Source organism: Neovison vison, chromosome 1, assembly GCF_020171115.1.
Source record: "Neovison vison isolate M4711 chromosome 1, ASM_NN_V1, whole genome shotgun sequence".
NCBI classification, from domain to species: domain Eukaryota; kingdom Metazoa; phylum Chordata; class Mammalia; order Carnivora; family Mustelidae; genus Neogale; species Neogale vison.
The window spans coordinates 81030347-81050977 of record NC_058091.1 but is presented as its reverse complement, the minus strand read 5'-3'; the positions used below and the strand labels follow the sequence as shown (position 1 = coordinate 81050977).

At 41.0% G+C, this 20631-nt stretch overlaps 1 protein-coding gene across 10 annotated transcripts in view; it reads right to left on the bottom strand.

Annotated features, from left to right (window-relative positions):
* Positions 1-18146, bottom strand: part of FAM184A (family with sequence similarity 184 member A) — a 115340-nt gene extending 97194 nt beyond the window's left edge. For all 10 annotated transcript variants that reach the window (XR_006384686.1, XM_044249782.1, XM_044249824.1 and 7 more), the window contains exon 1: positions 17962-18146. Coding sequence is in view for 9 of the 10 variants with exons in the window: in XM_044249782.1 (XP_044105717.1) it covers positions 17962-18120 (159 nt within the window). In the remaining variant the exon portion in view is untranslated. The remainder of the gene's footprint in view (positions 1-17961) is intronic.
* Between the last annotated feature and the right edge of the window lie 2485 nt (positions 18147-20631).

The window sequence follows — 20631 nt, the reverse complement described above, 5'->3', positions numbered from 1 at the left end:
CTGATATGTGCTAGGTTGAACAAGCTGCACATCTGGCCAATATTATCCTCTTGCTGGTCTTGAAAGTGTATTGGAAAAACACTGAGCACGACAGTGGCTGCAGTGATAGTGCAAACAGTCTAGGACAGAGAAAGAATTAAGTGAAGAAAGAATGGGTTCATGAATAGGAAGAAAAAGAACCAGGGGGGCTGGAGAATGGGTAAAATGTGAAAAGGAAAGGAGAGATGAAAGGTTAAGAAGTTCATTAATTTAATCAACAAATATTTATAATATCTTCCATATGGTTATTCTGGAGTTTAAGATTTAGAGGAAAATGTGTACGAGGAGTACACATGGAGTTTAAGATTTAGAGGAAAATGTGTAGCTTGAGTAAAGGAAAAGATCACAGAATTTGCAAAGGTCAAAAACTGTGAGACTAGAGTGTTAGATAGGCCACCCGTAGACAGAGACTCTCTGCTGAGCGTGGGAAGCAACAAAGAGAGAGGTGCAGGAGGAAGACATGGTTGACCCAAATCTTAAGAACTGTACTTACAGAAGAGTCCAGGAGCAATGGTTTATAAGTTGCAATGAGAGCTAGAAGAAAGAGGTCTCTAGGAGCTCTGACAGATGCAATGTGTGAAAATGAGTAGTGGTCACCTGCAAAGACAGCAGAAAAAGCAACATCCTGGGGAGAGAGCCAGGTTTTCAAATGACAATAAGCAGATAGAGTACCTGATGAAGAGATGTGGCTGCAGAGGACTCTGTTCAGCAAGGAGCAAGAGCTGTAGAGAGCAAGTATAAAGACTCCAAGCACACAGGGGAAGGAAGGAAACCTGAGGATAAGCTAGATGACCCAGGGCCCAGAGTTTGCAGCCAGGGCCCGGGACAGAGGGATGAGGTAAGACAGATAGACAGAATGAGTTGACTTGAAGCTTCCAGAGGTACTCTGATCTTATCATTCTGAACTTAGCAGGCTATGGATTTTATACAGAAGCCCAAGTATGTTAGTGACAGGTGACCAAGGTTAGCCTTACAACTATGTAACTGTGAGAAAGTCACTTTAAACCTCTCTAAACCTTAGGGTTTGTTTTTGTTTTTTTCTTCTGTAAAGTGAACAGTATCTAGTATGTGAAGCTATGACAGTGAAACAACATAATGTATGTAAAGTGCTTAACACAATGTCTGACACACAGTACTGCACAATACACTTTCTGGTTTAATTGCTTTTGCTTATTGATATGGTCCTTCCAAGGAATTGTAACCACGTATGCATGAGACAAGCCTGCTGTAAACCCTCAACCTCTGGGTATTATCTACATTCACACCAGTGGTCCTCTCAATTCCTCTCTCCCATCTTGTGGCAGAAACAGCTGTACTCAGTAGAGGACATGAAGAGACTCAGGAGGCTCTTAGTGATCTGGCCAGAGTTTCATTCAGGTAACATGAAACATTAAGAGCATTGCCAAATATTGCTTGGGCATACTCTGGTATTCTCAGTATGTTCTGTCTTGTACATCTGCAAAATTGCAAAGTCCTGAAGGATGAGCTCCAGGACTTATTTATGTTCCCCCAACCTACACTCTAGCATTTATTAGACACTCAAAATGGCTACTAAACAACTATCCATATAGGAATAAAGTAAAAGGAGCAAAGTTCCATACCACAAACATGTTAATTCCAGAGGCTATATTTGGCACAATACTACTTTTGTTAAAGAAATTGGGAGGGAGACAAACCATAAGTGACTCTTAATCTCACAAAACAAACTGAGGGTTGCTGGGGGGACGGGGGTTGGGAGAAGGGGGGTGGGGTTATGGACATTGGGGAGGGTATGTGCTTTGGTGAGTGCAGTGAAGTGTGTAAACCTGGCGATTCACAGACCTGTACCCCTGGGGATAAAAATATATGTTTATAAAAAATTAAAAATTAAAAAAAACAAAAACAAAACAACAAAAAAAGAAATTCTAGACTAGTTTTTTAAAAGATGTTTAGATTTTATAAAATGTGACTTTCAGATTTAAGTATCAACCAACAAAAAAGTAAAACCTAAAAATATACCCATATATCTAATAAATAGAATATTGGTATTTTTATTCATGCTATTATTTTAAGGAAGACAAACTATGCAGAAGTTTTCTATAAACATTAATAATCAAGTTAGAAAAAAGCATTTGATCAAATAATTCACAATACATTTTTCTTAAAAAATTCTAAAACATATTTATCAGTTAGAAAAGACGGTTTGATCAAATAATTAACAAATATACCATGTTTTTCTTAGGAATACTTGCTTCTTTTTTTTTTAAAATATTTTATTTATTTATTTTTGAGAGAGAGAAAGAGGCATCACAAGTAGGCAGAGCAGCAGGCAGAGGGAGAAGAAGACTCCCCACTGAGCAGGGAGACCCAAAACACTGGCATCATGACCTGAGCCTAAGGCAAATGTTTAACCGACTGAGCCACCCAAGTACCCTGTGGTTTCTTGTTTAATACAAATTGAGACTTAGAACTTTCTAGCTGCTACTTTAAAAAAAACAAAACCAAAAAAAAAAAAAAAAAACAAAAAACTTAAGCAAAATAAGATTCTGCATTCTTATATTCCACCTTATTTAGCCACATGACTGCAGAACGGCTGCAAGCTAAATTCTGGTACCCATCTTCATCCCCTGGTTCCTCCACCAGTGCCCCCCCTCCACCCCCTTCTTATTATAATGTTTGCAATCTCTGAGCCAATATTAAAATACTAGCTCAAACACCCACCACCCACCCACACAAATAAAACTCCTTACATCCTCAGAAGCTCATTTTTGGCCCTCTCAGCAAAGCCATGGATTCTCTTCCACCAGAAGCAACACTTTATGTTTTGCACCTAAATCACTATGGGATCTGGAAGTGATTTGTGCATACATGTAGCTACCCAATGCTGCCTTCTAAAAGGCACAACATGGCACAGTTAAACAACTTGTTCTTTTATTTAGATTTCTCACTCCACCTGCCTCATGAGAGTAATATTTTTTGGTGGGGGGGCTATTGGGCACTCACTGCAAACAGAATATCTGAGGTATGAGAAGCTGACCTGGAACCCACGCCTGCCCTGGCTATGATGGGGCAGTCTCACCTCACCCTACACCAGGCTCCTAGCACTATGGACCCAAAGCAAGCTGCTAAGGGCAGGGCCCCACCCACTGAAGTAGGTGCATCTTAAGCTCCCTAAGTACAACTCCCCAGGCTTGCCCAACTCCCACACAGATCCAGGCCTGCAGGAGAGGAGGTGGGGGGAAGGCAGGCCCCTGACAAACACTGCAGCCTCTGAGAAAAGGCACTTCCTGGCTGCCCATCCCAGGGATAGCCCAGCAGGCAGTGTGGGGAGAGGGCAGATGGCTGCCAGCCAGAGGCAGGTGGGGCAGGGATGGGGCAAGCCAGGCTGGGGGCGGGGGGTGTCACTGCTATTCCAGGCTGTCCTTGGTCACCCCCTGGGCACCACCTCTGCCAGCACATTCTGCAGGTTGTAGGGGTCAGTGTAGCTGTGGCCTGTCATACTGCCTACATTCAGTGTAGATCTAGGCATTGGAATTCACAAATTTCCCTCCCGTCATTTCCTTTGGAGATTTCAAAAATGCATGTAGACTCCAATGGACCACACTTAACAGTTCTTAGGGATTCTTAACTCTAACAACTATCACTCTCCTACAAACATTCTTGAGACTGTATCCTGCATCTCATTTTAACTTACTCCACCTCAGAAATAGCCCCCTCTCATGTTACAACACCTTGACGTAAACCTTCAACCTCTTGGCATTACCTACATTCACACCAATGGTCCCCTCAATTCCTAGAGTTTCCTTCATCTGTCAGCTCCGTCCTAACCTCACTTCCTTCCCCATGCAGCCCAACGGTAGATTAACCGAACTACCTATCAAAGTTCTTCAGCTCTCTTACTGCTATACCCAACAGACAAAAACCCAGACTCTAGAATAATACTTTAATAACTGCCCTCCTCTCTCCTACATTTGGTGAACAATAATCCTTTCCATAGGACTTTTCAGAAAACTGTGAAGCATTTAAATTAAGATCAAATACCACATCTAATTTCCTCTTGGGACAACCACACATCTCTCTGGATCTTTTCTCTTAAAAGATCTGGTCCATGATTTCTCTTCTTTCTCCCAGCAACGATACTAAATAATTTCCACTCTGTTTGAGGCCCCAGCCACTTTTTACTTTAATTATCACCTATATGCCGATGACTTTTACATTTTTATTCCTACTATTCTCTACTTTTGGCTTAAAATGAATATCCAAATGTTTGCTATTTCTACCTGGATATACAAGGTCAACCTCAAACTCTGAACTCATTCTTTCTCTCCCATTAATTCTACTTCTCGTTAGGGATAACCAGCCTCTAAAATGGCCTACACTGATTTTAGTCTCCTGACAGCCAAATCTTTGTGTAGTCACTACCTCCAGTATACCATGGTTAGTTTGTGTAACCAACAGAATATGGCAAAGTTGATAGTATGTCACTCTATATGATTATGAAAAGACCACAGCTTCCATTTTGGTCTTTTTCTTCCCCATTCCCCTCAGACGACTTGCTATAGAGATGTTGACATGGTGAAGGACTAAAGTCTCCTGCTAATAGTCATAGGAGTTAACTAAAAAAAATAAAAAAATAAAAAAAAAAAGGAGCATCTCGCCCTAGTCAAATCTTTAGCTTGACTGGAACCTGATGAAAAACCTTGAGGCAGAACCACCAAACTAAGTGACACCTGCATTCCTGAACCTCAGGAATTGTGAGATAATAAATGTTTATTGTACTAACCTGCTAAATTTGGGAATAACTTGCTACACAGAAATGGATGTTCTTCTTACATTCCTATCTCAGTTGACATTAATATCCATCTAGTCACTAATCATTAATGTTCATTCATGAGTACCTACAGTACAACAAAAGACCTGTTATCCTCAATCTTCCACTACAACAGACTGTCACAAATTCCTGACAAGCTTACTTCCCATACGTTTCTTAAATCTGCCCCTCAAAATTTTCCAAATCTCGGGTGCCTGGATGGCTCAGTTGGTTGAGCCACTGCCTTCAGCTCAGGTCATGATCCTAGAGTCCCGGGATCAAGTCCCATATCGGGCTCCCTGCTTAGCAGAAGGGTCTGCTTCTCCCTCTGACCTTCCCCCTCTTATGCCTGCTCTCTCTCTCATTCTCTGTCTCTAATAAATAAATAAAATCTTTTAAAAAAATTCCCAAATCTTTCTTCTCTCTCCTACTATAGTCCTAATCCAGGCCCTCATAATCTCTCACCAATACTGTATTCCAATACCCTCCCAATTAGTTTCCTCGATTCCTACCTGTCCCTGCCACGAGTTAGCTATTTAAGACATAGAGAAGCAGCATATACATAAGAGTTAAGGTGAAAGGACCAGGAAAAGTTCTCACAAGGAATGAATGACCTCAGCATCTTTGTAGACAAGTAACAGAAGCTTGATAGTCTTGACAGTTTTAGTAAAACAGAAAGCAGCTTATTTACATGATGTGTACGAAAGGAAGCAACGAGTTTCCTCTTGCTGCTATAATAATATGTCACAAAGCTAGCAGTGTAAGGCAACACAGATTTATTAATCATACAATTCTGGAGGTCTCAAATGAGATTACAATCTGGAGGCTCTTGGGAAGGATTCAATTCCTTGCCTTTTCCAGTTCCTAGAGGCCACCTACATTCCTTGGCTCATGCCCACATTCCATCTTCAAAGTCAGTAATGGCTAGTGATGTCCTTCTCACATCCCATCACTCTGGCACTGACTTACCTCCCTTCCTTCCTCTTTCACTCAGGAGGATTCTTGTGATTACACTGGCCCTATCCAAATAATCAAGGATAATCTCTCCAAATCAAGATCCTTCATTTAGTCACATCTTCAAATGTAAAGTAACATATTCAAAGATTCCAGGAATTGGGATGTAGACACCTTTGGGGGTAAAGAAGCAAGGGGTGGCATAATTCTGCCATAGTCTAGTTCCATAATTTTCTCTGGATATGCTTCACAATCCAGAAACAGAGTAAATACATAGCAAGAGAGACTCAGGATTGAAATTTAAGATACGCCGGGGTCCTGAAGAGAGCAATATCAAAGTGACAGGCGTGGCTTCAGATCAAAGTCTTTTTCTAGGCCAGTTAACCTTGCTAACTCCTTCAAGACCACACAGTGCTCTTATCCAGGCTCCTTTTCACCAGCATTTTCTGATAATCACCGGGGGGGGGGGGGGGGGGGGGGGGGGGGGGGGCTAAGAAGATACCGAAAGATATGAACGTTCTCTACTATTAAAACTGAAAGTACAGGGACGCCTGGGTGGCTCAGTTGGTTAAGCAGCTGCCTTCGGCTCAGGTCATAATCCCAGTATCCTGGGATCGAGTCCCACATCGGGCTCCTTGCTCGGCAGGGAGCCTGCTTCTCCCTCTGCCTGCCTCTCTGTCTGCCTGTGCTCGCTCTCTCTCCCTCTCTCTCTGACAAATAAATAAATAAAATCTTTAAAAAAAAAAAAAACAAAAAACTGAAAGTACACATTCTTCTCAGTCATTTAAAAAAGGTAGAGGTCAAGTCTAATTATCTGCCAAAACATTCTCTATTTAAATATCTTAAGTTTTCTGTATGTTGCATAAAGTCACTTCAGAGACTTCCAACCAAATGTGCTGAACTCCAGAGAGTATAAGATTTCTAGTTATCTTTAGATACCTAGACAAAGGCTTTTAACAAAAACAACTCCCACACCGACAGTTTGTGTTAGGAAGGAACCGCAAACATATTTTAAGCAAATGATGAATTTAAAAAAATAAGGCTTTATTTTAATTAAGTCAACATTGTATTTCCAAAGGTTTCACTCCATGCTGTGGAATACTTTATATATTTTAATCCTTCTGACCTAGGGCAATGTGGTAGATTCAAGTTCAGATTATGAAGATCACAGTTGATACATACACAAGGAGAGAATCATGTAATTCTGTCCCATGTTTATGATTGTAGGGCATCTGCTTGGTGAACAGCAACTCACATAAAAGGTGAGTATTCCTGTCCCCACTATCCCTTCCACCCCTTTCATCTGTGGGTGCTTAGTGAGATAATAAGAGTCAAACTCACAATCATGTGAGGGTGTTCAGGGTATTAATAAGAGTCATAGTCACAGAGGTCCATGACAACAGCTGAAAAATCAAAGCAGGGGCTAAGTAAACAGCAGATGCAAAGTTCTGTATGCATTTTTAGATACAGTAGATCCTCACTATTGTGGATTCCGTATTTCCAAGTTTGCCTACTTGCTAAAATTTATATGTAACCTCACAATCTAACACAGCTTGTTAGATAAGCTTCATTCACGCATGAGCTATAATGCTGTTGCCTAGGAGTTCAATTTTTTTTTTTTAAAGATTTTATTTATTTGACAGAGAGAGAGAGCACAAGAGCGCGCACCAGCACAAGCAGGGGGCGGGGCAGGCAGAGGGAAAGGGAGAGGCAGGCTCCCTGCAGAGCTGGGAGCTTGAGGCAGGGCTCCATCCCAGGGCCCTGGAATCATGACTGAGCCAAAGGCAGATGCTTAACCAACTGAGCTACCCAGGTACACTCTATCAGTTTACTCTTAATGAATAGAAAATATGTATTAAATAAGGAGCCATTAAACAGAAACACACATAAAACAAGGTTATGTATTTACTGGTTGCTGAAAATGTGACCAGAGGGTATCAGGAACATAACCCTGTATTTCTTCTAGAACATAACTTGATAGAATATAACCATCTTAATGAGAATCCCCTGTATTTTATTTGCTGTTAAACCTTTACTTCTGGTAGCTGTAGTCCCTAGTAATATAGAATATACCTCCATCAAAAGAGAAAATGCATATAAAAACATACTTATTTATCTGAGAGAGAGACAGTGTGCATGAGCGAGGTGAGGAGCAGAGGAAGAGAGGGAAGGAAAGCAGACTCCCTGTTGAGCACAGAGCCTGACATGGGGCTTGATCCCAGGACCCTGAGATCACGACCTGAGCCGAAACCAAGAGTCAGACACTCAACTGACTGAGCCACCCAAGTATCCCGACATACTTAATTGTTAAAGACTTAATTGTAAAAGGCTGAGCCAAGGAGAAGGGGCCTGGAAAATGGGTAGGAATTGACATCTACTGACCTCTTCTCCAACACAAATTATCTTATTTAATTTCTACAATACTTCCATGAGATTGGCTTTGTTATTCTCATTTTACAGATGAGAAGACTGAGGCTCTCACAGGTTAAAACTTATTAAAGGCTAAACACTAATAAGTGGTGAACCTGAAATTCAAACTGGGGTCTGTCTAACCCACTGAACCTATACCTCTGACATACATAATAGGCACTGCTGCCTCATTGGGCCATATAGCTCTGGGACTGTGGTTCTCTGGCCTGCCCAGGAGAGACCTACACCTAATACAGACCCATTAACTCCTGGGTTTCAGAAGACTGAAATTTCCCTTACCTCCTTTATCCCCTGGACAAAAACATTACAGATCTGTAACCAGAGAACGTATCAATATTTTTCTTTAAATTATTATTAAAAACCTTATTGAAGAAGACACTGGAAGGCACTAGCTTCTTTATTAAGAAAATTAGATATATAAATTCTACCCAAAACAAGCCAAACAATTGTCCATAATTAAGCATTTAAAATTTGTCAGATTAATCTGTTGATTAAAATGTTCACCTGCTTTATTCTGATATTTTCTCAGAAGTCTACTGAAAAAATGAAAAACACATGTAGTTCAGAAGTGGAATAATAAATTACTAGAATTAAATAACTAATAGTGCCTAACACAGCATCCTTCAAGGACTAGGCATTCAACAAAAGTTTACCAACCATATGGCTCCATATCTCTATTTTAGTAATATTTAAGTATACCTACTTTTGTTACTCTGGGTAGACCATTATATCAAACACACATACATAATGTATGCATGCATGTGCGTGCACACGCACACACACACTCAACTTCCCTTCAAAATTACATGCACTTTGGGGGGCCTGGGTGGCTCAGAGGGTTAAGCCTCTGCCTTCAGCTCAGGTTGTGATCCCAGAGTCCTGGGATCAAGCCCTGCATCAGGCTGTCTGCTCAGCAGGGAGCCTGCTTCCTCCTCTCTCTCTGCCTGCCTCTCTGCCTACTTGTGATCTCTGTCTGTTAATAAATAAAATCTTTAAAAAAAAATTACATGCACTTTGTTTTTAAACTGTTTCACTAGGAAACATTGGAATAGGAATGGGATACTATTTAGGGTTTCAGTTATGAAATTCTGTTATTAAGTGTTTCAGAAGGAAGAGAATGAAAAATGCAAATACCTGTGAGCACACAGACAGACATTCAACAGAATAAACTAAATCTTCCCAAGCAGAAAGTCAACGTCTAGACTGTGCATATTCAAATTTACTTTATAAGTAAATTCACTTTATAAGAGAGGACAAATAAAATACGTAAAAGAATTTATTCAAAAGTAAAATTTTAGCCTTTGCGTAGGATTAGTACAGGTTTGGCCTAATCTTCAATGCATATACTGATGATCCTAACAACAATCCAGAGATAACAAAGGACTCCATGTCACTTATGAGTGGTATGGTTTAATGGAAGTTTATTATTTTGGAAAGTGGAAAATTAAATTACTTATGGTAACTTCTAGTCAACTAAAATAACTCATTCTCCAATAATATTAGAGTTTATCCCCAAAATTGTCAATTTTAGAGATGACTTAAATATTAGCAATGTATTTTGTAAACCAAATTTTCATTTTCAAACCCTTTAAACCTCAAAATAGAAATGGTACATATAAAAAAAATACAGATTTGTAATTTTTAAAAGTCATTAAAAATACTATCTCCTTTATAAATAAATTAAGTGGCACATTAGGACCTGACTCTAAGTTGTCCAAATCCCAAATATTCTGGTTAGTCATGAAGTTTTTTGCTTTTCCATCTACTATAGGTCCTTTGGTAGTTTTAACCTCCTGTTACATCTCAAGATGAAAGTAAATGATGTAGGATAAAAAATTTACATATTCAACTTTGCTAATTTTGTACATTTTGTCAAAGCTTTAGTAGGAAAGATGTAATCAATAATGAAGTCTGAGAGCTACAAATGACAATACTCACCACTGTAGTTTAATAGAAAGCTAAGAATAAAAATTTATCTTCTAAAATATTGGTTTTGATCTCAAATGTTTAGTATATCAAAATACTGACTATAACTGGCAATCCCCAACCTGCAAAAACTGGTGTTCCCCAAATTCACTTTGATATACTAATTAATTGGCAGTCAGAGGCTATTTTCCAATAATACTTAAAGAACTGTTAAGCTCCCAGGTCAATCTAAAATAGCCTTTGTGGCTCAGGTCACACTTGCAATACAAAATAAAATTTGATAGTAATATTTCCCCCACATCAAACTACCATGTATAACACTGTTTTTATTTACAAAAAAAAAAATTCTGAATTCAGTTAGCAATGGTCTCCCACCTATTCTCAGGTGTTTATCTCCAAAAAGGACTGGGGAGTAACAATTCTGACAGACTTACTTTTAATGTTCTTCTCACTCATAAGTGGCCTACAAAATAGAAACTTCCTATAGTGAAAAAACAAGTAAGCCTTTAACAACTATCCATTATTCGCATCAGTTCTATTTCATTATGTAATATCCAAGTTTATTTGAATGCTCAAAGATTAGAAAATTTCTATATCTCCTAAGATAAACTGAAAAGACGAGTATTATTTTTTAACTCTTCCTCCCTTCCCCACTCCAATTACTTCCTACTGTCATTCAGAATTAAAGCAAACAGATTGCAGGGCGCCTGGGTGACTCAGTCGGTTCAGCAGCGGACTTGATTTCAAGTCCGGTCCTGATCCTGGGCTCCGGGGAGGGTCCTGGGATGGAGCGCCACCTCAGGCTCCTCGCTCAGCCAGGAGTTGCTGGAAGGTTCTCTCTCCCCCTCTGTGCCTCCTCATGCACACATGCTCACTGTCTCTCTCTCAAATAAATGAATATATCTTAAATAAAAAAAATTACCAGATTGCTTCACTTACATTTTGCTGAACCTTCATCTTTCATACCACTTTTTAAGAGGCTGGCAATTAGATCGAAAAGGATTTTCCATAAGCAAAAAAAACACAAAGACAGGGAAGGAGGGAAAAAAACTGGAAAACCTCCAACTTCCTGCCTTTGGGAAGGAAACCTAAGCAATAATCCAATCAAGAAATCAAGAGTCAAAGGAAAAACATTTAAAATAACCACCCAGTAGTAACTCTGATACCAAGCATAACAGTCTCCAAATCAAAGTAATTAAAACATTTTTTAAATCTGGAATGACTAAATCTGTTAATAAAAACATAAAAATATTGTGACATTCATCTGAGAACACATAAAAATAGCAGTTACAAATTTACCAAAGCCGCAGTTACATACTGTACAACCTATAAATCCAGAGGTTGTTCAGTGTATGGGAGGGGTGGCTCATGGGTTCACTGTCACCAGAAGTCTGTGATTCAGATGGTCAACAAAACATGGGTCCAGTGTGAGAAAAACCCCACCAGCTCTGTGGCTTCTTAGGAAATGAATGAGTAGTATTAGCAAGAAGGCAGACACAGGGAAAGAGACCTGCTAGAACAACCGTCCTTCTCTTAGACCAATCCAGAGACCTGGGTTCATGTTCCGGTTCTGCCAGTGACAAGATGTGCAATTTTCAAATGACTCTGGGCCCTCAATTTCCACACCTGTAAAATGGGAGTGTTAGGCTGGTCAAAATCTGTGGTTTCTTCCAGCTCTAAATCTTTTCTAAAGGCAGTCCCTTTATAAACATTTGGACAATTGATAAACTGTATATTAAGTTTTTGTGCCCAATGGTAAAATATAAGAAATTAATTCAAACCACTCAACTACAACTAAGAGATTACAGAGAGAACGGCAAAGCTGCAATGAAACAAAGGAGGGGAAAAAAGACGCCCCATTCAGTACGTGCTAAACCAAAACAACCCAGGTCACAAACAAAACTAAATAGTATTATAAAACAGTATCTAGGTAATTCAAACTAGTGAAAAATGGGTTGTATTTAATGTACAGAAAATACAACTGTTTGAAAATTTCACTAGTATATTAACATAGTCTGGTTTGGGATACAGTAAAGCAGCAAGTATTAACTGATCATAACACTTTTTTTTTTTTTTTTTGCTAAGAATCTAGTATCCATTACCTACCTTTGCAATGACAAATAATATTTATATTTTAGACAGGGTACTTTATATTTTTATTTTTGCATCAAAAATATATTATGAATATAGAATTTGAAGCAATGTAAGAGGAAACCAATAAACATTTAAATACTTAAAAGTAATCTAATCAGCTGAAATGATCTAATATTAACCCAGAAGAATAGCAGATATAGTCCCCAGAACTATTTACTAACCCTACTGTATAACAAAATTACTTGGTACAGCATCATTACCAACACCACCACCATCATTACCTTCAGTATATATTTATTAAGCTGTGATACTATGTGTAGGTAATTCATACTAAAGTTACATGAAAATTAGTCTCCACAGCTGAGGAAATTACATTCAAATTACAGAAACAAGATATATTTACAAACATTTCACAAATCTGTATTACTAAGTACCAACAAGAAGTACAGACAATAAATGTTATAGTAATTCAGAGTAAGGCAAGCCTAACGGGGCCTGGGTTGATCAGGGCAGCTTTGGGGCTGGGATGGGGTGGGGAAACTAAAAGAAGACTTTTAAGAAGGACTTGATGCTGAGGACAGGGAACGGAAAGAAACCACTCCTGCTCTTTGGAACCATATACCCTACCTTATACTAGTTACGTCAGTGATACCTAGACTGAACAATATTGAAAGCACAATCAACTAAGGTGGCACTGGATAAGTAGCCAACATAACAAGATATTAAAAGAGAAGTTTCTATTGAGAACCAATGACAAATGACAACTCAAACAGGTGGCAGAATATTCTCAAAATTTCCAAGAAAGAAAGAAAGAAAAGAAAAAAAAAAAAAGTCACTCTATAAAGAGGGATCTTGAGATATGCTAACTTCTACACCCAATATTAATGAGAAAAGCCTCAAAGAGGTTATAGAGCAGGGTTTTGGAGAAGGTTTCCTTGGGGAGAGTTATAGGACAAGCGCCCTTGCCTTCAAGAGAAAGGATGATTGTCACTCACCTAAAGTCTAGAGTAAAAGGCTTTGATGGGAGCACGTGAAGATCTCGATATGTGTTTCAAGCACTTAGAAGAGCATACTGAAGTGGCACCTGATTCATCCTTGGAAAATCGAAAGGATCAGAAACTGGATGAAGAGGTATGTGAGAGTAAATGAGAGATGCTGAATTGGGACCACTATCAGAGTCTGTCTGGACATAGAATGAATGTTCCCTAAGGACAAAGATGGGCCCTATGGGGAAAAACAAAACAAAACAGACTAAGCTGGGGTAGGGTCACTGGGTCTATCCAAGGTGGTTACCTGAAGCTTGAGCAGCCTCCGCAAAATAAACATGAAGTTCCTGCCAGATCTAAGAGGCTGAGGAAGGAGTATGCAACCAGCCAGAATAAAGATGCATTCTCACTGTCTAGCAACCTGAGGTGAGGAATCCTGAGCAATGGAGGTAGGTGGTGGAAGATGCAGGAGGGAAAGAATTAGTTTTAAAGGTGAGCAAAGTCTACAACAGCACTAAAGCCAGATTACCATGCCCTATTCAAATAAAGTTTACTGCTAGTCCTTCCTCTCTTCCCTCTTCCTTTTCCAACAGGAACGGGGAGGGTATTAAACTAGGACTGGAAAGACAAAGCAAGAAGAGTAGAAAAGCCTACTCGAAGACAAAAGTTATTGATGCCCCCCTTCCCTGATTATTGGCTGGGAATGGGCATGGGGGAGAAGCTCCATACTTAATTTAAGTTTGGTTTGGAGTTTTTACTTGTTGGCACTGGACATTTTTATTTTTTAAAATATTTTTTTTTTAAAGATTTTATTTATTTATTTGACAGATCACAAGTAGGCAGAGAGGCAGGCAGAGAGAGAGAGGAGGAAGCAGGCTCCCCGCTGAGCAGAGAGCCCGATGCGGGACTCGATCCCAGGATCCTGAGATCATGACCTGAGCCGAAGGCAGCGGCTTAACCCACTGAGCCACCCAGGCGCCCCTTTTTAAAAGATTTTTTAAAGTGATCTCTACACCCAACATGGGGCTCAAACTCACAACCCCAAGATCAAGAGTCACATGCTCTTCTAACAGAGCCAGCCAGCCATCCCAGCACTGAAAATTTTAAATAATCAAATTGAGACTTCTGCAATTTAGTTACTGAATTTGTATTATCTAAAAGTAACCAGAAAAGTCAAGTGTATTTATGGGCAGAGGATGAGCCATCCTCACAGGAGTAAACTGAAAGGGGCAGTGAGTAACACAAAACAGCTGTTTTGTAATTAATTTCCACAAGTCTTGCTTTTCACCCTAATGCACCAAAGAGGCAACACAGTGGAGAGTAGAGAAGTACACAAATGTGATCCTACTTAACATAACTCAACCCATCCAGCTTCTCTGCCTATCCTGAGATGGTTCAGCCATCAACAGTCCCAGATATTTGCCATAACATGACTCAAGGATCTAACAGTAATTCTTAAAATTTACTAAGAGTATCCTAAGTATAACAGATTCAGTTTAAAAGGCAGAGACTGTGTCTTGCTCCCTACTGTATCTCTAACAGTTAGCAAAGTGTCCCTTACATAAAAGGTGCTTTAAAAACTATTGTTCTCCTTTCTAGGATATAGCTGCTATGTTAGGTTATAAGGAAATAGAATCTGAACAAATATGTCTGCAGCTGAGATTGCTTTTTATTTAAACATCTATTGAATACATAGTTGTATGAAATTGTAATACAGCTTAGTTTCATCCTTATCCTTTCATAGCCAGCCAAGTATCAGGAAAATGCATGTATTTTCAATACTGTACTACAACAATGTGAGATACATGTGAAAATTTTACACTTTACTATTCAACTAGAACAATTACCGTATATATGTTTTTTAAGGGTTTCATAGAAAACTCTTAAGAGAAATACAATATAGCAATGCTATCAAATGCAGACTAGTTTAAAAAGACAAACATTTAAAAAACATACTATCCAATATTTTACTAATACTTCATTGGTACAGATTCTCTCTTTTGAGCGACAGCCTGAATTAAGAGCCTACTACCTTAGCTGTTGTATCATCACCCCTCTGTTAAAGATTAGGAAGCAGGGGCTCAGAATTTAGTGATTTGTTCAAGGTCCTATTACTAGTAAGCAGTAGAAAAGGAGTTTTAACTCAAGACAGATTCCCAAGCCATGCTCACCATAATGCTGAAAAGCTGAGTACTACTGACTCATTATTTCTAAAAGAAATAAAATCCTATTTTAACGATTATGATATCTAATTTTGAAATATAAGCTAAGCTTCCAACCTAACTCTACTGATGTGAATTTATTAATAAACTCTTCATGAGTGAATATTCTATACAGTAGATACTGGTAGTTTCTAACAGTTGAAATATTACTGAGGATATCATTTTTATGATATAGTATTTACAAGAAGTACACATAACTGTAAAATTTGACAGTTTCCAAAATGGTACATAAGGGAAGCATGTCTTATTGTATGTTTCAGAAACTACATGGTGTTAGCTCCAACAGAGTCCTATTATCTGATTATTTCATTCTCACATCTTATCTTAGTAATAAAAGCAGGGAACAGGTGGGAGAAACCCTAGATATTCCAGTATAAGTTAGTACCTCTCAACACAGGAGGAGTCCTCACACTTCCCAAGGAACATACAGCAATGTCTAGAGACATGTTTATTGTCATAATGGTGTGTTTCACACAGGTGTGGGGTGCCACTGCAATCTTCTAAGTGGCACCAGGAATTCAGGAATGCTGTTAAATATCTATAATGCATAGGACACCCCTGCCTGCTCCCAACAAGGAATTAGCCAATTCAAAATGCCAAAGTGCTAAGGCTGAGAAACTCTAGTGTAAGGGATTCAATGTCTGAGGCACTTAGCAGAGCAGGTGGCAAGAGTGTTTAGAGATTGTAAACTATAAACACTAAGTCAGAGTCCAGGTAACACTCAGTAAAGATGAGGTTCTAGCACCCAAACCTTGACGAGCACTGATATGGGGGGCAGCATTCTGCCTCATTAGATTTAAGGTGGGTAAACAGAACGTGAGAGCAACTTCTATCAATATTCTCACCTTTAATAGTTGTTAATTTTTTTTCTTATAAAAGAACAGAAAATTGAAGAAGCATAAGTAAAAAGAGAAGCTGTTTACTGGAGAGATGAGAAATCTCATTAAGCGGCACACAGTTCCCTACCAACTTAGAATGTTTCTATTACAGCAGGAACCTAGAGGGTTACAATCTAAAATCAGGACAAAGGGTGTTGTGGACCCACCATAAGAAAGTCAGAATACATAAACATCCATGTGCTTCATCCTGAACATCATTATTCTGAAGAACAAACATGATTTCAGGAAACCAGGCTTTGAGCTCCCAAATGTATAAATGCCCTGATGATACACTATTGTTTCTTCTTGATCCTTTCTTTCCCTGAATATGGGGACCATCTGTCAGAAAAGGAAACAGTAAAAACCAAGCACACATCAAACTCCAAGACACTATGGATCAAAAACAAAAATCAGAAAACAAAATTTCCACCAGTATTGCCTTGTCTGCATGGCTGAGTTTTACCATTAGGTGCTTGTCCCTTTTTCTTTGCTCTTCTGTTGGAACACTCACTCTTCAGTCCTTTCATGCTACTTTTCTTACTACCCATAATCGTATTTCTTCACCAAAATCTTTTTTTTACCCTCTTCAGATCCCCATTTCACTCCCATTTCCTTTCTTCCAACTCTGTTTTACTTTACTCCCACAACAGTGTCAACTAGTACTGGAGTTATATAATGTGAATTTTGGAGTTGAAGAGAGACTTCAGGGCTTACCTATTAGCAAACACCCAGGATGCCCACCTCTCTTCATCATACCCACACCACCACCAAGTGGTTAGCTGATTCAGCTTAAACATTTTAAGATCACCTCTACTAAGTTTCAGACACCATGGATCACCTGTTCGAAATTAAGGGGTATTGAAAGATTCCTGGTGAGAGCTAAACAAAGCAATAGAACCAATCTATCTGAATTGCTCTTGCTTCACAGATACCAACTCCTTCTCATGATCAACATTAACTAGAAAAAGGCCCACCATCCTAAACTACGGCTGACCAAATATGCAGGCTACGCTCTGAAAATTATCTTTTGATAGACTGAAACACTTAACTAAGTGCAGACACGTGAATCATCTAAGTAGCCTTGTTTGACATTGTCAGCATAAGGAATGACTCATTAAATCCCCCAAATGCCACGCAAGGTATGTTTTACCCTCCTACATTGCTCAGGTTTATTCTCCCCTTAATTACGTTAACAACAGAAGATACTGATTAATTGGGAAGATTCCGAGTTATGTTGGGTAAATACGGTACTGTACTTTCATAAAGCGGTGTAAAGGCTCGTGGAGTCTGGACAGATGCATGAGCCCAAAACTAAAGTGATTGATTGTTGTGCAATAAAGCAATTAGTTCCTAATTTGTTCTGTGCTGGGTTACCCCTAAAGGGCAGCAGGATGTTAAGTCCCACAAACCCAGCCGTGCCGCTGAGTTGTCTAGTTTCAATGAACATCTCCAGCGTTCCACGAAGTTTGAACGGTTCTTGGAGCTTAGTCTCCAGCTGTTGCTTCCCCGGAGGAGACCCCCCCGCCCCGCCCCCGCTTCAACTCGCCCCGGGCGGAGGGCGCGCAGCCTCCCAGCCTGGCACCTGAGCCCGGCGCGGCCCGCACAGGGTCCCAGCCGTGCCGACCCCGCCGCCGCGCCCTTACCTTGGTGAGCTGGGCGATTTTCTTGCTCATTTTCAGGTGCAGGTCCTGGCTATAGTCCATGCTGTGCCCCGCCTGCTGCGCGGTGGCCGGCGAGGGCGCGAATTTGGCCGCCGAGCTGCCGTAATAGTGCTGCTGCCAGCTCATGCCCGGGGTCGCCATCTTCCCGACAGACCCCGGCCGGGGCACCAGTCCTCGCGCTCCAGGGGCGGCCCGCGGAGCAACGGCGTCTGGGAGGCAAGAGCCGGGACGGCCGCTTCCGGACCCGACCCCCGATGTCTGTCAGGTGCAGCCGCAGGCGCCCTGCGGTCCACGACCCTCCGGAAACCCCCGTCCAGAGACGGGGCAGCCCTGCCGGATCGAGGCCGCAGGCGACACCCGCGCGGGGCAGATGCCCGCGGTCCAGCAGCGCGGTCCCGGGCCCGGCCCGCCCTCTCCCGCTGTTCAGCGGACGCCCGGCGGAGGCGTAGTGGGCAGCGTCGCCCGGCAGGTTCCACTCCCCCCCGGCACCAGGGACCTAGCGAGACGGCCGCCGCCGGAGCTGCGAAGGGAGGTGGAGACGGGGCGGGCTGGTGCGGGGGAGAGGCGGGGACATGGAAGAGGACTCGGGAGCCGCGGAGCTGCCGTTACCAGGACGCGCGGCCCGCGATGCGCGCGGGGACGCCGACGTCATTTCTCCGCAGCCAAGCCCCGCCCCGCGCCGCCGCCGCCGGCCCCGCATTCTCGCGGCGGGGCCAGGCGCTTCGCGACGGCCTGCGGGGACCTTGCCGCCAGGTGCCTCCGAACCCTGCGGTGGGTATCCCAAGCCCCCACCTGGGCGCTGAGCCGCGAGGGCCGCGCTTGTGAATCTACGCAAAAAAATTCCGCGAGAGAGGATGGGGCTATCTGTGATCCTTTCGGTTTGCGGAACGCGTGCGGATTTACTGAGGCTTTCCACGTGCAACATCGCGTGCACTGGGGCCAAGTGGCTCTTCCCCCAAGAAGGGCGTCAGGCTCGCACCCAGTGCGCTCCCAAGGCTGGCCTCAGCACCTCGGACATGGGTAATGAAATGGCCCAGAATACAACAATCGCTGCCTTGACCTATTCAAACTCATATAAATATGATGGTTACAATGTTCCAAGTCGACCACTGTCCTAAATTCAAAGCTAGTATCTGTGTGTGAACTCAATTAGTATAGCACTACACTCCTACTTTTCCCCAGTCTTAATGGAGACTGAGACAATTATATATGAAATCTCGTTGGCTGAAAGTATACGGGAGAAACAGAAGATGGAACAAGATGCCCACTCCTTAAGGTTTTGGGGCTGGGCCAAAAAGTGTGTCATTACTTGTGCATTTTCACCTCTCCAAATGTGTTATTTCCTACTGATTGACTCCTAACATCTCTACTCCAGTAGGTCAAATGATTCTTCTTTTTTAAGTGTATCCTGTGTTGAAGTAAATAAATCGTTTTAGGACAGTGTTAACACAAACTTTTAAAATGTAGAATTGTATCTATTTTAAGAATGCTTTCTCCAGGCAGTTTTGTAGACCTGAATTCCCCTGTGTTATAATATGTGATTTCTCTTTAGTATGCAACTAACAATCATTGTTTAAGTCTAGATTATTAACAAATCAAATTGGGAGCCAAATTATCATTAAGTGTCTGTTACAATACCTAAACCAACAAGGTGAATATTGAACAACATCATGAAATACTTCCAGAATTGTTGGAATTCCAGAAAGGAAGACTGAAATTGGCTTACATTTTTTTCCCCAGATACTAGGTGCTCAGCACCTCACACACCTCCCATTCCTCCATTCCCCCATAGACTTTCCAGAAAAAAAGTTCTCTAGTTCCAAGGTTCTGAATGCAGCAGATGGCCAGAAACAAATATCATGCAAATTTTGCTCTGTTCTTAAGCTCTAATAATTCAATGAAATTAAAGAGAATTAGGAGCTAGTGTTATTTCATCAAATTCTAGGCATATAAGATTCACAATCATTTTAGAATTCTTACATCCTTTACATTCTAAGCAGAAATAAACACTCCAAAGATTCCTTGTTTCCTTAAATTTTTATAACTCAGTCTTTTTTTAAAAGAAAGATTTCATTTATTTGACAGAGCATGTGCATAAGCAGGGGAGCCAGAGAGGGAGAAGCAAATTCCCCACTGAGCAGTCAGCTTGATGCAGGGCTTGATCCCAGGATCCTGGGATCATGACCTGAGCCGAAGGCAGTCACTTAACCGACTAAGCCACCTAGGCTCCCCTATAACTGAATCTTGGTAGGGCAATGGAGGTATTTCTGGTTTTGTCTCTATGATATAATGGAAAGAGTATAATACTGGAAATAAGGAGACCAGTGTATAGCTTCAGCTGAGTCATTGAGCCTGTTTGTCCCTCAAATGCCTCCTCTGAAACAAGATGGTATTTATCAGTCTCTTCCCACTCTAACTTGGTAGTTAGAGGTTGAGGCCCTGGTTTACTCTGAACCCTATCACATGAGTTCCTGCCTTCACTATCCAGCGTAGCCCGAGAGGAGTCTTTTCCTAAATATTGTGCTCACAAGACACCTAGTGTCATTCCATGAATTGAATATTTTTTGCCCTACCACAAAGGGATAACACAGGTCATCTGGTATAGAGTTCTATTCAATTATAAATAATAAATAGAAACATAATAATATAATA